The sequence below is a fragment of the Lemur catta genome, chromosome 22 (genome assembly GCF_020740605.2).
Source record: "Lemur catta isolate mLemCat1 chromosome 22, mLemCat1.pri, whole genome shotgun sequence".
Taxonomy (NCBI): Eukaryota; Metazoa; Chordata; class Mammalia; order Primates; family Lemuridae; genus Lemur; species Lemur catta.
The window spans coordinates 25,595,102-25,612,364 of record NC_059149.1 but is presented as its reverse complement, the minus strand read 5'-3'; the positions used below and the strand labels follow the sequence as shown (position 1 = coordinate 25,612,364).

At 38.6% G+C, this 17,263-nt stretch overlaps 1 protein-coding gene across 1 annotated transcript; it reads left to right on the top strand.

Moving 5' to 3' along the window:
* The first annotated feature begins 4,213 nt into the window (after positions 1-4,213).
* PBK (PDZ binding kinase) lies at positions 4,214-14,610 on the top strand. Its single transcript, XM_045535295.1, has 8 exons — positions 4,214-4,403; positions 6,571-6,648; positions 7,322-7,415; positions 9,499-9,641; positions 10,127-10,296; positions 12,119-12,248; positions 13,107-13,283; positions 13,743-14,610. The coding sequence occupies exons 2-8, from the start codon at positions 6,591-6,593 to the stop codon at positions 13,943-13,945; spliced, it is 975 nt and encodes a 324-aa protein (XP_045391251.1). The 5' UTR covers positions 4,214-4,403; positions 6,571-6,590; the 3' UTR covers positions 13,946-14,610.
* The last annotated feature ends 2,653 nt before the right edge of the window (positions 14,611-17,263 follow it).

Here is a 17,263-nt window from a genome sequence, read left to right as displayed (position 1 = left end):
GGCTGGAAGTCCAAGATCAGGGTGCTAGCATGGCTGGGTGCTGGGGAGGGCCTCTTCCCGGCCTTCAGACAGCTGCCTTCTCCCTGTGTCCTCACATGGCAGAGACAGCACACGGGGAAGGGCAAGCTCTCTGGTGTCTCTTCTTACAAGGACACCAATCCCATCTGACCAGGGCCCCGGCCTCATGACCTTACCGAGACCTAACTGCATTCGGCCCCCTATGCCTCTGTGGATTCAACCAGCTACGGGTCAGAGATGTTGTTAGGCCTGTGATGGTAGCATTGGTACTGAACATGTACAGACTTTTGTTTCTTGTCCTTATTCCCTAAACAATACAATATAAAAAACTATTTACATAGCATTTGCATTGTATTAGGTATTGTAAGTGATCTAGAGATGATTTAAAGTGCACAGGGGGATGTGCTTAGGTTATATGCAAATACTATACCATTTTACACAAGAGACTTGAGCATCCATGGACTTTGGTACCCACAGGGGGCCCTGGCACCGATCCCCCATGGATATCGAAGGACGACTGTACTTCACAAAGTCCCCATCTCCAGACAGCAGGGGACAGGGATTTGACATATGAACTTTTTTGGGAGGGGGGGATTAGGAAGACACGGTTCAGCCCACAGCAGTCAGCAACACAGGGGTTCAGGACTGTTGCTGAGACATAAAGTTACCAGCTCAGTGACTGTTCCCAGACCAACTGGCATATTCTGTGTCGCTGGAGGACAGATGGAATTCTATGCGCAGTCATACTTGTCCATCTTTTCATTCACCCGCAACATTTCTGAGCTCTCACCCAGGCATGTGGGGGAGGGATGCAGAGCTGGGACACTCTAGTGGGTAACACAGAATATTCCAGTGCTCTGGGATCTGTAATTAACTGGGAGAACTAGGAGGCACTGTGGGAGCTCAGAGCAGGAATAACAGGCTGGGGGGATTCAGGAGGGCATCCAGGAGTGGGCAACACCTGGGCTGAGCCCTGAAGCTGAGCTGATCCCTTTCAGAAGGGGGGCCTGGGGCTTTTGTGGCAGAGAGGGGAGCCCGTGTCTGCACTGGGGCTGCGAGGAAACACCAGTGTTCTGGGAACTACCTGGAGACCAGACTCCCAGCTGGAGACCTGTAGGGTCAGATCAGACATCAAGGGGGTGGGTTTTACCCTGCAGTTGAAGAGGAGCCCTGAGGGAGTTCAAGCAGGGGAGTGACCGACCATTTACAGAGATCATGCAGGCGGAAATGACTGGAGGGAAGGAGCCGCCTCAGGCAGGGCGACAAGACAAGTTAGGTCGTTGGAGTCAAGCAGAGTGAGAAGTGAGGGCTTACTGTCCAAGGTGGAGCAAGCTGGGATGAAGAGGAAGGAAGGGATTTTACAGTTGCAGGAGAGAGTCAGAACTTGGATGGGTGAAGGACAGGGAAGCCCAGCTCAGGCCCTGGGGACAGAGAGACTAGGACCAGGATGGAGACCCAGGCGAGCAGCACCGTGACGGGCTCGGCGGCCTCACCTGAGGACCTGATGTCTTAGGTGGCCTGGTCGCCTGAGCAGTGCCCTAGGGACTTGCAGAGTCAGTTGGTTTAATCCACAAATGTAATGAGATAAAAATCTTAAAATGAAAATCTTTTTCTTCTTTCCTAAATGTTCCCAACATTCTCCCTGCCAATCAGCAGCATCTACACGGCCTCAAAGAGAATTAGAATGCAAAGCAGTGAAAAACAGAAAAAAAAAAAAAAAAAAAAGGAAAAAATGTTAATTTAAAAAAAATTTTTCAACTAGACCCTTAAAAGTCAAAAGGTGAGGCCCTGAATGGAGCCGAAGTTGGAGTTTATAAAACCATAACAAGGTGACAGTGCCGCTGTTCTCTGGGCCCAGTCAGCCAAGAGTCAAATAGAGTTCTGGCTTCTTTCGCTAAGCCAAGGAATTCAGGCCATGGAGGTTCTGAAAGAAATAACTGATCCAGGTTGAAAGTTGTTTCCCATGACAACTAACTAGTATGTAAGATTTTAAGATTAATGGTTGCATTTCACAGGCGATAACATCGAACTTGGGAAGTTCAGATGTTCTTACGGGTAATCTCTAGGGGTGCCTTTATGATTACAAGATGGGAACAGGATGGTTATGAATGTAAGTCTTCAGCCAGGGCCTTCATTCTTGTACGTGCTTTTGGCATCATCTTACACCTGTGTCGATAACCTCATCTCCCTAGAGTTTCTTTTCACAAGCAGTGGTTAATTATGAAGCTTTCAGGCTCTGGCTTTAGGCAGGATTTTATTAGGCAGTAAGAACAGATATTTTCTTACAATCTGCAAACCCTCAAAATAGAGGGTTTGTAAAATGTAGGACGTCATGAAAAAGTACAGAACGTTATATTAATAGATCTTTAAAGAAAAGATGGAGAGGTCTATAATATTATGCCTCCACAAAAAAATTAGAATTAGAATAGAGGGGAGGTTAGAAGAAATGGTGGGCTTTTGTGCTTCGAAGAGGCTGACCAAAAATGGAAAGGCCCCAGAGGTGGAGGGGTGTGTGTGTGTGTGTCTGTGTGTGTGTGCACATGTGCGTAAGATAGAAGAGATTTTTTGAGCACATTCTTTAAAGAGGAAATCTAAACTCAACACGGGTTCAAATCCTGGCTCTACCAATTATTAGCTCTGTGACTGTAGACAAATTAACCTTTTTGTGTCTCAGTTTTCTCATTTGAAAAATGGAGTTTTTGACCATAGTTACCTACATCATAGAGTTTTGGGGGAGGATTAAATGAGTTAAATGAAACAATGCCTGACACACAATAAATAAGTGCTGCTATTGTTTGATTTTTGAAGAAAAAGGACCACTAGAGAGGGTGAGAGTGAAGACCTAGGAGAGGAGGGGGTTGGAGGCAGCGTGGGATGGACAGGGTGGGCTCCATGGCATAGGGGGCTGACTCATCATCTTATGCAGGAGAGAGGACCTTTGCTCCCGAGGCAGGGGACATGGGCCAAGGAAGGTCCTGGATGTAGGTAGATCTGACCTTGAAGGCTGGAAGTTGAGCAAGAGTCTGTGATGGCCTCGATTTTATTCTGAAGTGGGTAGGGAGAGGGGACGTGCCACCTCGTCCTGCCTGGCGTACTATGTTAGCCTCCTGATCCCTCTCCTCACTGCCTCTTTCTTCCCCTTCTAGATCTCCAACAGCTGTTTAACACACAACACAGAACACAGTAATCAAAATCCTTGTTGCTTGATCTGGCAGGACGTAGATATAAACCCAGACAAACTTCTCTCCCCATTTAAAAAAATGTATTTCATGATTGTACATGGAGATACTTGCAAGAGCCCCCATGTCTTGTACAGACCTGTAGACAGAGTGGCCAACACGCTTATAAAACGTGCTGGCAAATGGGATGGGAAGCTGTCTGAAGCTCAGAAGTAAACAGGCGGCACTGTCGGTGAAATTGATCTCGCCAGAAGGGTGCAGTGAAATCAAGCACACATACAGTAGATGTTTTTCTGGGCCCAGATTGAAGGCTGATTCTCCCCAGGCGAAAAGGTCACTGTCTTTTGTATTATTTGTGTGTGTGTGTGTGTGTGTGCATGCTTTTAACAGGGCCCTCCCCAGCCTTCACCTCCCATAGGCCCTAAGCCCCTCCTGAGCAGGGAGAATCCTGTGACTTCATCATCTGTATGTCTCTTGTAGTGACAACTATATCCTACTCACTGGGCATTCAGTGCACACCTGGCAGACAGTAGGTGCTCTATAAATAACTGTTGAATAAATGAATGTTTAACTGAATGTGGTAATTACAAGAGTTAGCCAAATTTCTAAATATCTATTTTTCTTCTCGGCCAAACACGATTGTTGCTATAAGCTAATGCATTTGTAGTAATAGTGTTTCAAGGCCACATAAATCCGTAATAAAATCTACATAATAATCATTACACATTCTGAGCACAGATCTAAGCGTTTGAGGAAGAGCTTCGGTCTTCAAAACAGGCATATATATTCTTTTCAACCAGATTGTGTTCTCTGAAGGGCTGACTGTGGCTACAACAATCAGTTTGTTCTTTCCTAACCCGCTTCATCTGCGTTTAAAGAGCGCCGGTTTCGCAGCGGGGAGGAGCCAGTGAGAGCGCGGGGCGGGAAGGGAGGAACGGCGAACTCGGCGTGCTGTGTCCCTCGCGGGGCCCCGTAGCTCAGGCCGGCGGGCGGGGCCGGGGGCGGGGCCGGGGCGGGGGCGGGGCCGGCGCGCGGCATTTTGAAAGCCCGGAGGCTTCAAATCGCAACGGCTGCCTCCGAGCGTTTGGCTGGGCAGGCAGCGGCGGGGTCCTCCAGGGGGCCGCTTGGGACGCTTGGGTTTTCAAGAGGAGCTAGACTTCGACCTCTCGCCACCTCGGTCTTTTCCTACCCGGGGGTGCGACTCTGGTAAGCGCGGCTGTTTTGCGGGCCGGGCGGGGGCCTTGGGGACAGGCCCAGCGGGAAGGAGGATTTTAACCGGGGGACACACGGCCTGGCCTCTGCCCCAGACATCCTACGGAGGGTGAGGTGTGAAGACCTTAGAAATAATCCCATCCCAACTATTCCTTTTACATTCGACTTTCTGCTTGTGTTTTGTTTCTTTTTTCATTATCTTTTGCTCTCATTCTTTTGTTTTAACGTTTTCTGTTTCCCGTCTGCACCTTAGCTTTGCCAGTAGCATCCAGATATTTGTTGTGCCCCAGGTGGCTTAGGGTATAAAAGTTACCGACATCTGATCTAGTAGATCTAGTGATTAGCTTGCGGAGCCCTGTTAGCTTTTTAATGCTGCTGCTTAAACAGTACTTGATTGTTAAAAATATCTTAGGTGTTCCACAGAGTATGTGTCATTCTGCCCATAGTCATATTACGGTCATTGCTAATGTATCTTTATCTAAAACGTTCACAGTTTTATGCTGTTATCTTCACAAGAACCTTGTGGTTTAGAATTAGTATGGTATTTAACAGTTAATGTCTATAGACTGAGTACTAGAGTGTCCTAGAATATAATGAAATGTTAAAAAACTTCTCCTGAAACCTAGTTGTTTTTAATAGAAGGTAGATTTTTTTTTTTTTTTTAAAACACTAGTGCTGCTTCTGAATATCAAATCTTCCTTACGCTGAGGGGAAAAGGCAGTGAGACTGGTAAGGCACCAAGATTCCCAGGACACCCTACTTGCCGGAGTTTTCCATGTCCTACTTTGCTGGCCCCTCCTTAGATTGCTGTTCTTTATTTCTCGTTTTGGGATGGGCTACTTCTTTCCTGTCTACACTTACTCCGTAGAGGTCTTACCTAGTTTCTTGGCTTTAATACCATCAGCGTGCTGATACCCCTCTCAGAATGCTAGGATTATAGGTGTGACCAACCACACCCTGGCCAGTAGCTACATTTTAAACAAAATGAACAAACTTATTAATAGACAAAGTTGGACCTTTGAGATGATTTTTTCCCCTGTGGTACACAGTTTTTAAAGGTGCTACTTATTAAGGGCTCTATAAAAATTTTATGAAAATCTTTTCTCTGCCTCCCAAATTTTTATAGACAAATGAGCTTATAAACATGTAGGAAGTTTTGCTCTATGATAAATCTGATGTGAAACCTAATTTAGGTTATTATAAACCTAAAAAGAAAAATTAAAAATTTTTATTAAAAACGATTCTTAAATATGTTTCAGAAGAATGGAAAAGGTTGAGTTGATTTGTTTGTGTATGCAATGTACATTGTATTTTCATAGATAATTTTTATAAGTTTATTGACATTCATTTATCATAAAATTTATCCCTTGAAAGTGTACAATCCAGTAGTTTAGTACACTCTGAGTTGAGTAGATTGAACTATTTTCTAGTTTTAGAACATTTTCGTCTCCCCAGAAGAAACCCACTGACAGTCACTTTACATTCTCTTCTCCCCCTCCAGCCCCTGGCAACTATTAATACTAAGCTATTTTTTTGCATCTGTGGATTTGCCTGTGCTGGGCATTTCCTATAAATGGGATCATCATATATTTGGCCTTTATGTGTTTGGCTTCTTTTACTTAGCATAATGTTTTCAAGCTTCGTTCACGTTGTATATGTCAGTACTTTATTCCTTCTTATGACCAAATAATATTCTATTGTATGGCTCTATACCACATTTTGTTTATCCGTTCCTAGTCTGAGGGATAGTTCTGTTGTTTCTACTTTTTGGCTATTATGAATAATGCTGCCTACACAGTTTCCTTAAAGGATATAAGAGACCTGTTAACAACTACTCCTGGGAAGTGTGAGAGGGAGACAAACTGTTTACCATGTTGTACTAGGTGATTTTTAAAAAACAATTGTATATATTACTTTATAATTAAAACAAAAGTACCCAATCACTAATATTATGACCATGGGTAAGAAATTGTACCTCTAGGTTTCAGTTTTCTAATTGTAAATAAAATTGGACTAAATATTTGTCGAGGTCTTTTTCAGGTCTGACATTTTACGATTATATGATAAATTGAGTGATAATGTTCTAGGAATTTTTTCTTCAAGAATGAGAGTTGTATTCTTTGTAACTGTAGTGTAACTTTCAGTGTGTTTTCATTTTTAGGACCTAGACTGGTTGTTACAATGGAAGGAATCAGTAATTTCAAGACTCCAAGTAAATTATCCGACAAAAGTAAATCTGGTAAGATAGCAGATGTAAGAGCTTTCTTATTATTGCCTTTGTTATCGCTATTAGAAATGTCTCAGCATTGTAGTTTGATCCTTTGTTATCTATCATGCACAGTTTTAGCATAAATCCCCTTTATAATGTTAATCTTAACAAGACATTTTATAGTTGTTCATGAGCAGAAGCTCATTTTATATTCCTGAAATCTCTAAAGTACCAGCACTATAATGACTATCTATCTATCTCATCTTTTTTATGACTGAATAATGCTCTGTAATATATACATACCATAATTATGCCTCTAATGATGCTCACTTAGGTTTTCTGAAGGGCCAGATAGGACATAGTGTAGGCTCTGTGGGCCACATAGGGACTCTGTTGCATATTCTTTCTTTCTTTCTTTACTTTTTAACAGCACTTTAAAAATGTAAAAACAACTTTTAGCTTGTGGGCCGTACAAAAACAGGCCATTTACCAACCTCTGCTTCAGTGTTACTGTAGGACAGAGCTCCAAGACACTTGGTCAAAGAGTATCCATTTAAAATGAGGACAATACTGTCAGATTACTCTCCAAAAAGACTATGCCAGTTAATACTCTTAGCAATAGTATATTAAGAATGTTAGGATGCCTTTGTATAGATCTTTGCAAGTATTAATTTTGTTTTTTATTTCTCTTTCTGACATTAAGTATCATGTTCAACTCCGTGTATAAATATCCCTGCCTCTCCGTTTATGCAGAAGCTTGGCTTTGGTACTGGGGTAAATGTTTACCTAATGAAAAGGTGAGTATAAGATTTCAGATTAGCCTTTTTACGGGGAACTGTAGTTTGCTGTACTTGGAGACAAAAAAAAAGGAATATAAAAATTCAAATATTTAGATTTGGGGTAGGTTCCTGATCCTACCTGACTGCCCTATTTCAGTCGCTAGAACTTTTTATAACTTTGCCAGAGTTTTGCTTTGGTATACTTTTATCCTAGCCTCTTCATGAAGGTGAAGTAGTTTACCTTTTAATTTCTTCTTGGTTTTATAAGAAGGGAAGTGGCAGAGAAAAGGGTTCCTTTGTGGTAATAACACAAGATTCTTAGAGGAAAACCTCAAAGAGGAAGCCAGTATTGTGTTATGTCTGTGACTAGTATCTCTTCTGTCTAGAAAGTTGCCTTCCCGAGATACTGTCTTCTAAAAGAAATAAAAGGTTTTTATTTCTTATGGCATCATTATGGAGTAAGAAGGATAAATACATGATTTTAAAGTAGGAAAATTATGTTAAAAGAAAATGAAATAATTGAATTTAAGTAGGGTGCTAATATAGATGTCAACAGCTTTTTATTTTTGTTTTTCTAAATTTATTTTGATGACTCTGTACTTAGTTTCATGTTTGTTAAGTGGCAAACAACTCAGTCAATATATGTTCCTTACTGCATTCTTGGAATCATCAGCCTGACTAGTCCAACACTGCATATCTTAACTTCATCTAGTTTTATACTGTTTCCAAATAGAAATGCTTTCTTTAATAAGAGGCTGATGGATTGGGAATAGTCCAGCAATTACATACAAATGGGTATTCCTGAAGCATCTTTGAAGTTTAAATACTTGGTGTGTATGCTATGAATTTGGTGTGTGAACACTTGTTTAGTGTTTAACTCCCAAGTTAATTTGAAAGAAAAAAATTCTCACAGGTTCATGGGTTATAGTGTTCCCCCACTGAAAAAAAAATTTTTTTTAGATGTAAAGTGTTTTTAACAAAGGTCTCCCTTCTGTGGCTTAGTCAGAAAGCTTTACACAGCTGATCTTGGAAAGTCGGAGTCCCTGACTCTTCCACTCCTAACGATGCAGCGCTGTCAACCTGGGGTTTCCTCTGCCTGGAACCTGTACATTTTCTTTGCTTCTCTCCTTAATTGGATCCCTATTTTTGTATATATCTTATTATTTCTTGGTTTATGTCACATTTTGGTTAAGGACATCTGGTAGCTCCCCATGAAAAGGTGCACAGAAGATACATTTTTTGAGAATTAGCATTTTTAAAAATGTCATTTTACCCGTAAACTTTAATGGTCCTTTTTGTTTTTCTGGGTTAGAATGCTTGTTTGGAAATAACTTTTCCCAGAATTTTGACATTTTTAGTTTACACTGTTGCTACTGAGAATTATGGAAGCCTTTCCGACTGCTGATTTGTGTGTAGTCTGTTTTCTGTTACCTGTCCCTCTCACGGTCCTCGATCCCTGTATGATCTTTTTGTCACCAGCATTCTGAAATTTCACAATGATATGCCTGTTTGGGGGCCTCTTGGAATCTGAGGATTCCTGCTCTTAAGTTTTTGAGAAATTGTTTTTCAGCTTTCTTGATTTTTCACCCGTTTTTAAACCTGTTCTCCCTCTGGAATCCTATTATCTGAATGTTGAACCTAGTGGACTGATACCTGATCTACCTTTTTTTTGATGATGATTATATATGGGCCAGATGTTTTTGAGCATCTATTCTTTAGATTCAATTTCCTAGAGATTAATGTTTATTACTTTAGCATCCTATAAGTCATCTCTACATATAGTTAAATGTTTGATGAAGAGTTTGGTAGTCTGACATGCTCAAATGGAAAAATTATAATAGAAAATAGTGTAGCAGTTTTTAAGTTTAAAATTTATAACATTTCATCCATATCCTTCCAGTTCTTTTTACCCTTCCCATCTAGTGTATAGATGTCAGAGTTCTCTCAGTATATCAGATACTTATCTCCCGATTGAAAGAAATATATTCTAAAATATTTTACATTTTTTAAAAACAAATTACTATCAAGTCTTTTCAAAATTTGGAAGTTCTTTTTAGTCATTTCAAAATTGTACTGTGGCTTTTATTCTTCTTCTTACTAGATCTCCAAGAGGTTTGTCTCATTCTCCTTGGGCTGTGAAAAAAATTAATCCTATATGTAATGAACATTATCGAAGTGTGTATCAAAAGAGACTAATTGATGAAGCTAAGATTTTGAAAAGCCTTCACCATCCAAACATTGTAGGTAAGTTTAAATTTATTTGGTAGCATTATCTGGTCTAATATTTTTATCTAGAAACAGTTTATACACTCTTAACTGGATTCACTAATGAGAATGAGGCTGAAGATTGACAGGAATCAAATTAATGTGATCACTCTAAAAATTCACATATAATATTTAGATACTTAAGTAATATATTTAAACTTCATGGGACTAGATACAATCATATGCTGGTACTTTAGAGATTTCAGGAATATAAAATGATCCTTAATTTCCTAGTTTTCATTTTGCATCTTTAGTACAAATATGGCTGGTAAAACTATTACATTTAAGAAAGTGTAGATTTGTGGTACTATTGGCAAACATTGAAGGCATTTTAAATTAGATCTATTGGATTAGTTTTGTAAATAATGGCTGTTTCATTGTATATTTGTCATTGTTAGCCCAGATCCATGTACTGTAAAATAATCTTCCCTGTACTAGTAAAGAAATGTCTTGTTTTCTTTAAGGCTATCGTGCTTTTACTGAAGCCAGTGATGGCAGTCTATGCCTTGCTATGGAATATGGAGGTGAAAAGTCCCTAAATGACTTAATAGAAGAAAGAAACAAAGATAGCCGAGATCCTTTTCCAGCAGCCATAATTTTAAAAGTTGCTTTGAACATGGCAAGAGGGTTAAAGGTAACTATACCATTGTATTTTAAGTAACTTTTGTGGAATATGAAGAGACTGAACACCTGCTATACCTAATTACAAGGTGGGATTGTTCTTTGTTTCTCCCCAAAAGAGGGAATTTCCTTAAGTTAAAGTCAACATAGTCTTTCACATTACAGAGTATACTATTTCTTCAGTCTAATGCTCTCCCAACTGAGCTGTTTTGACCGAGTGTGCACTATTTCTTCATTTTGATCAGCAAAGTATTGTTTGGGGCCCTCACATAAGCCTGAAATAATCTACATCAGGTAGTTTTGCTGTAGAGATCATGTGTTAGATTTAGTTCAATGGATTAATACATCTAACACAGATTTAGCAATTATTCCTAGGGGTTATAGCCTAACCCCTTGTTGATATGAGCAAAGCTTTTAAAAGCTCTCTCAGTATATGCAAAGAAATTATGCTTTTTGTAAGAAATCTTAAAAATTCTGTATACTAAATAACTTAAACAGAAGTAATGACTACTCCAGGAAACTACTGGATGACTCAAAAGTATATCAGGTAATGATGATACTGATGTCTGAGTTACATATTAAGAGTTCAAATAAGGCTGGGTGTAGTGGCTCATGTCTATAATCCCAGCACTTTCAGAGGCCAGGGGTTTGAGACCAGCCTGGGCAAAAGAGGCCTTGTCTCACAAAAAATAAAAGTTTAAATAAAATTGGTTTACGAAACAGATTGGAAAAACAATGTTTCTAAATATATTATTTAGATTGTTATACTTTAATACTTATAGGAAAATTGATTTTAAGTGGCTAGGTTAAACTAATTTGAATTATTTAATAACTAAATTTTAACTGTATATGTATAATGGAATTCATAAATTACATTGTCAATGTATTTAAGCCTATTCACTTTATGATGGGCATTTAAATTAAGCCCAGTAAGTGCTGCTGTGTAAAGAGAAGCTATATTCCAAGAATTGTCTCTGTGGTCATCTCTATGCCCAGCTCACAGAGGAGATAATTCAAATGCTGAAGAATGAACAAATAACCATTTTGCAGGACATCTTTTAGCATGGTTGAGTATCATGACTTGTTAATTCCAAGGGGGGTTAATGTATAAAACAAAACAAAGTATTAGGTTACATTTCTGCTTCCTCCTCTTGTGAATTACAGTGAAATGCATCATTTGGCAATTTGGTTGCTGTATAAACATCATGGAGTGCACTTACACAAACCTAGACGGCATAGCCTACTATACCCCTTGGCTATGTGGCACAGCCTATTGCTCCCAGGCTACAAACCTGTATAGCATGTTACTGTACTGAATACCGTAGGCAATTGTAACACAATGGTAAATATTTGTATCTAAACAAAAGGTACAGTAATATTTGTATCTAAACAAAAGGTACAGTAAAATTACAGTATTATAATCTTAGACCATTGTTGTATAGTCAGTCTATCATTGACCAAAACATCATTACGTGGTACATGACTCTATGTGACCCTAAGTCATCTGTTGTCTCATTGTCTAAACAGATTAGCTTCAAGTAAAACTGCAGTAGTATCTTATGATATAAAAGTATGTATGGTGAGTTTGAAAATACAAAGTCAACCTCTCTATAAGTAAACATCTACTTCTAAAAAATGTTAGATTTCTGGTATGGCAGACCAACATATTATTATAATATGGAATGTTCCTTTCTCTCGCTTCAGGTAATTTGAAATGATGGACAAATATAAGCCTGTAGTTTAGAGAGGGCATTCAAGATGTTTTTATTTGAAGGGTTATATTTTTTATTAGTTCATATTTTTGCTCATTTGTGCTAAATTTTTTACTATTTTAGTATCTGCACCAAGAAAAGAAACTGCTTCATGGAGACATAAAATCTTCAAATGTTGTAATTAAAGGTGATTTTGAAACAATTAAAATCTGTGATGTAGGAGTTTCTTTAACATTGGATGAAAATATGACTGGTAAGTAGTATTTTTAAATAATGATTAAAAAAATCAAAAAGTCTCCCCTCCTGACCAGATGTTGAAAACAGTTACAGTAATTAGAGTAGTGATACTCATGCCAAAAGAGGCAGAAAAATACGTAGAGTCTGGAAGTAGATCCCAGATACAGAGAGGAATTTGTTATGTGATAAAGGTGACATTTTTGTGTTAGTGAGGAGGAGGTAGTTTTGGCAGTAAGTGATTGTCTGGACATTTTAGAAAAACCCTCATAGGTTGAAGATTGGGGGGAAAAATAGTAGAAAAAATTGCAGGTAATATGTAATGTTAATTCTTCCCAAATTGATCTAGAGATTCAGTCCCATCAGAATTCTAGCTGGTTTTTTCATTGAAATTGATAAATTGACTCACATAGAGATGTGTGTGGACCTATTTCATTCCTGGGCTTAAGGAGCCCATGTGTGAGCAGTCATAGAAGCATAGAAATGGCACTCAGCATAATGACAGTAATTCATACAGTGGAGAAAATGAGGTCCAGAGGTGACATGATCTGCTCAGGGTCACACAGCTTGCACATTTCTTTCACTCAGGCAAGGCAGTCTGACTCCAGAGTCTGAAATCTTGACATCCTACTACTCTCTAAGAGGAGTGCTGTTACCCTATAATTTGCCAGCTGACGAGCTAATTATCCATCTGATACATAGAAAGTAATCTTTAAAATGAGGTTGAGTGTATTTTCACATTTACTGGTGACGTTGATTAACCTGGGAACTACCTGTTCAAATTGCTTGCCCATTTTTCTTTGCGTTGCTTGCCTTTTTCTTGTGATTTCTAGGGCCTATTCTCATGACCATTTTATTTGTATTTTGCTTGTTTCAGTGACTGACCCTGAAGCCTGTTACATTGGCACAGAGCCTTGGAAACCCAAGGAAGCTTTGGAGGAGAATGGTATTATTACTGACAAGGCAGACATATTTGCCTTTGGCCTTACTCTATGGGAAATGATGACTTTGTCTATTCCACACATAAATCTTTCCGATGATGATGATGAAGAAGGTATGAATGTAGTTTTTTAAAACATAAATCCCAATCTCTTTACACTAATTTATACAATTTTTATCTTTCCATTAAGTTAAAATTTAATAGAGCAAATGGTTTGATTTAGTCTAAGATATAGATTAATACTGATGACTAATTTGGTACCATCTAAGCTTAACCTCATGTGAAATGTAGATTGAGAATAGGGAGATAACTGTGCCTCTCTAGGTTTTCTTATTTTAAAAACTCCCCTTATCTGAGAAAAAGATTGGAAAGCTTTCATAAGGAAGGGAGTAGGGGTGGATAACCTATAAGTCCAAGACAGTTATATCTACTCAATGGCAGCACAATTGAAGAGACTGCCTATGATATAATAGAAAGCATACTGGATAATAAATTCTTATTTCACAAGGGTGAACTATTAAGCTTTTCCATGACTTAAAGTGATTTATTATTTTAATCTCTGACTCCTTCAAGATAAAACTTTTGATGAAAGTGATTTTGATGATGAAGCATACTATGCAGCTTTGGGAACCAGGCCACCTATTAACATGGAAGACTTGGATGAATCGTACCAGAAAGTAATTGAACTGTTCTCTGTATGTACTAATGAAGACCCTAAAGATCGTCCTTCTGCCGCATGCATCGTTGAAGCTTTAGAAATAGATGTCCAATATTAAGTATGGCTTGTGTATTTAACTGTTTACTCTGATACATTTATATAGTTACTATAATGGTTTGTAGTTAGTTATTAGACTCTTTGGGGGTGGCCTATTTGAGGACCATAGTATCTTGATAACATTTGAATAACTATTTCTAATATATTTGATATAAAGCACTTGGAATTATACTGGGTTTTCTATGAAGAAACTAGCTACACAAGTACTTTGCTCATGCAGACTTAAAACACTAGCAACAAAATGCTGTAAACTGTTTAACATTAATTTGAGTTGAAGGACCATTACTTTTATCAATGATCTTTCTCAAAAATTCTCTATTTTAATAGATATATTCAAATAGCACTTCATACAGTATAAAATAAGCCTACATTTGTTAATATTTTAAAACATCAAACCTTTTGCTGGCCTTCCTGGGCTGATGTGTTTATTAAGTTGTCACTGGAAGCTGAGGAGAATATGACTCAAAAGAGTAGCTCCTTGGAGATTTCCAGACTCTGGTTGCAGCTTGTCTTGCTTTCTTGGATCTTCTCAGATCTTTGTTTTTTGCTATAATTTATTAAATGTATTTTCTGTATTATTTTTTATTTACTAATCTGTATCTTAAACCCTTCAGTTCTGGTGTAAAAATAATAAAACTCAAATAGGGTGATTATAATAATAAAGGACATTTTGGTCCCAGAAGTTGTCTCAGCATTATCTTATTTTACACTTATATTTGAGTGCTGTCATTAAACATGTTGAAGGGATTTGAGTAGGTTTCTTTCCCTCTCTTGACCTTATTTTGCTAATCTATAAAATGAGGTTGATTTGGATCAGTAGTTTGTGAGCTACAGCCCCCTCAGAATTTTCAAAATTATCTAATTATGAATCTAGGTGATATCAAGTAGACATGATTTTAAAATTACTGTTAGAAAGGGGTTCTTACATTAGGTACCACTGCACTCTGATTTACTGGAGGGTTCCTTTTAGCACAAAATTGTACCAAGCAGGGCCAGGCACGGTGGCTCGCGCCTGTAATCCTAGCACTCTGGGAGGCCAAAGCAGATCGCTTGAGGTCAGGAGTTCAAGACCAGCCTGAACAAGAGTAAGACCCCCGTCTCTACTAAAAATAGAAAGAAATGATCTGGACAGCTAAAAATATATATAGAAAAAATTAGCCAGGCATGGTGGTGCATGCCTGTAGTCCCAGCTACTCAGGAGGCTGAGGCAGAAGGATCGCTTGAGCCCAGGAGTTTGAGGTTGCTGTGAGCTAGGCTGAAGCCACGGCACTGTAGCCTGGGCAACAGAGTGAGACTCTGTCTCAAACAAAAAACAAAAAGATTGTACCAAGCAATAGTGGAAAGATCATTAATTAGCACATTGTCCATCAAAATATTAAAGTGACAATGTAAATTGAAAGTTGGCTTTGGCTGGGCACAGTGGCTCACGCCTGTAATCCCAACACTCTGGGAGGCTGAGGTGCAAGGATTGCGGAGGTCAGGAGGTCCAGACCAGCCTCAGGAAGGTAAGACCCCCGTCTCTACTAAAAATAGAAAAATTAGCCAGGCACGGTGGATTGTGCTTGTAGTCCCAGCTACTCAGGAGGCAGAGGGAGGAGGATCACTTGAGCTTGAGTCTGAGGCTGCAGTGAGCTATGATGATGCCACTGCACTATACCCAGGGTGACAGAGCTAAGACTGTGTCTCAAAAAAAAAAAATTTCATAAAGAAATCTTATTTGTGTATTATCTGCACTCCAATATTCAATGGGATCTATTATCCTCACTCTGATCTATATGTCATTCTTTTTTGCCAAGCTAACAAAGCAGCTTCTCCCAGCCCATTTTCTTCCTAGCAAAAACAGCAATTCCTGCTTTTATAAGACATAAAGCATGAAGAGATCTTTCTTTTTAACACATAAACCAGTATTTTTCGTTGACTAATTTGTTTTCATTCTTTGACATAATATTAAAACCATGATCGCTCACCTGATTTTTGGTTCTTCTGAAGGCGCTTTGCTTGCATGGACGGTTGTTGAAGTAGGTGTTCCTGCAGAGGGACGATCGCTGGAGGTTTCCATTCGGCCATCTTGTTCTACCCCTCTGACAAATTTGTGTTTAGTTTCTACAGTTGCAATATCTAAATAAGAACAAACTAACGCCAAGGATTGGGCCAGCAAATTCACAGCACTTGTCTATGGCAGACATTACAAAATAATCCCAGCATGCTTTTCGTCTTCAGTCTCGGTAGGTTCTGGAAACCTCAACACCAGATTGCAAACAATTTGCTACCAACTACAAGAAAACTTTAAATTCTTATTCTAGAACTTGCTCTTTATCTCTCAGACATATCTTCTTTGGCCATTTGCTTCATTCTCATGAGAACAACATGACTGGGTTGAGGGCAGCAGGAGTACGTTTTTGCTGAATTAGTAAATCAAAACAGCCTTTTCCCAAGTAGCTTTCTTACCTCCCAGAAAAATCTCTCCCTTTATCATCAGTTTAAGGCCTCTAGGAGCCTGTCTGCACCTCGGTAAATGGAGATAATCAGCTGCTTAACATTTGCTTAAGAAAATGTTAAGGATTATTCTTAAATAACAAAACCTATGATAAATAGGAGCAATGGAAAATAGAAAACAAACCTGATAGGATCAACAATGCCAAAGGTTGAGCCTTTAAAAATACTAACAAAATTGGTAAGACAAGACATCTACAGACAAAGACATGGCATGAATGAAAAAAAGAAACTTTACTGCAGATCCTGCAGATACCCAGTCTCACTAATGAACACATGAAAAATCTTAAACAAAATATTAGTTAACCAAATGCAGTAATATAAAAAAGAAAAACATCAAGAACAAGTTGGTTCTATTTCAGGAAAGCTAGATTGATTTAAATTCAAAGAACGCTCAATCCGTATTAACACAATGAAGAAAAATCAAAATTACCTCAAGACAGAAGACCTTGGTACCTGCTTGATCAAAATAAAAATTAGAAAGGATTATTAAATAATTCTGAGGACATTTAATGTAGGTTAGGCTAAGCTACATTTGGTAGGTAGGGTGTATTAAATGCATTTTTGACCTATATTTTCAACTTATATTTATTGGGACATAACCCCATCATCGTAAGGAGGGGAGCATCTATATTTGGAATTTTTCTGCACAGGAGATTTGTCTATTCTATTTATTTATTTCAATCATTTAACAGTATGGACTCATGGATACTTATTTTATACTACTTTATATTGTTGCTCAAATTGTTCCAGTGTTAGCCACTTGGCAGCACTTTCAGTGTCCCTTTGACTTGCCCCAATCATTGTGGACTTTTTTAAAAGCACT

Coding starts and splice junctions, on each gene's coding strand:
- PBK (XM_045535295.1), top strand. CDS start 6,591: ATGGAAGGAATCAGTAATTTCAAGACTCCAAGTAAATTATCCGACAAA. Junction 7,416..9,498: donor AATGTTTACCTAATGAAAAG/GTGAGTATAAGA, acceptor TCTTCTTACTAG/ATCTCCAAGAGGTTTGTCTC. Junction 9,642..10,126: donor TCACCATCCAAACATTGTAG/GTAAGTTTAAAT, acceptor GTTTTCTTTAAG/GCTATCGTGCTTTTACTGAA.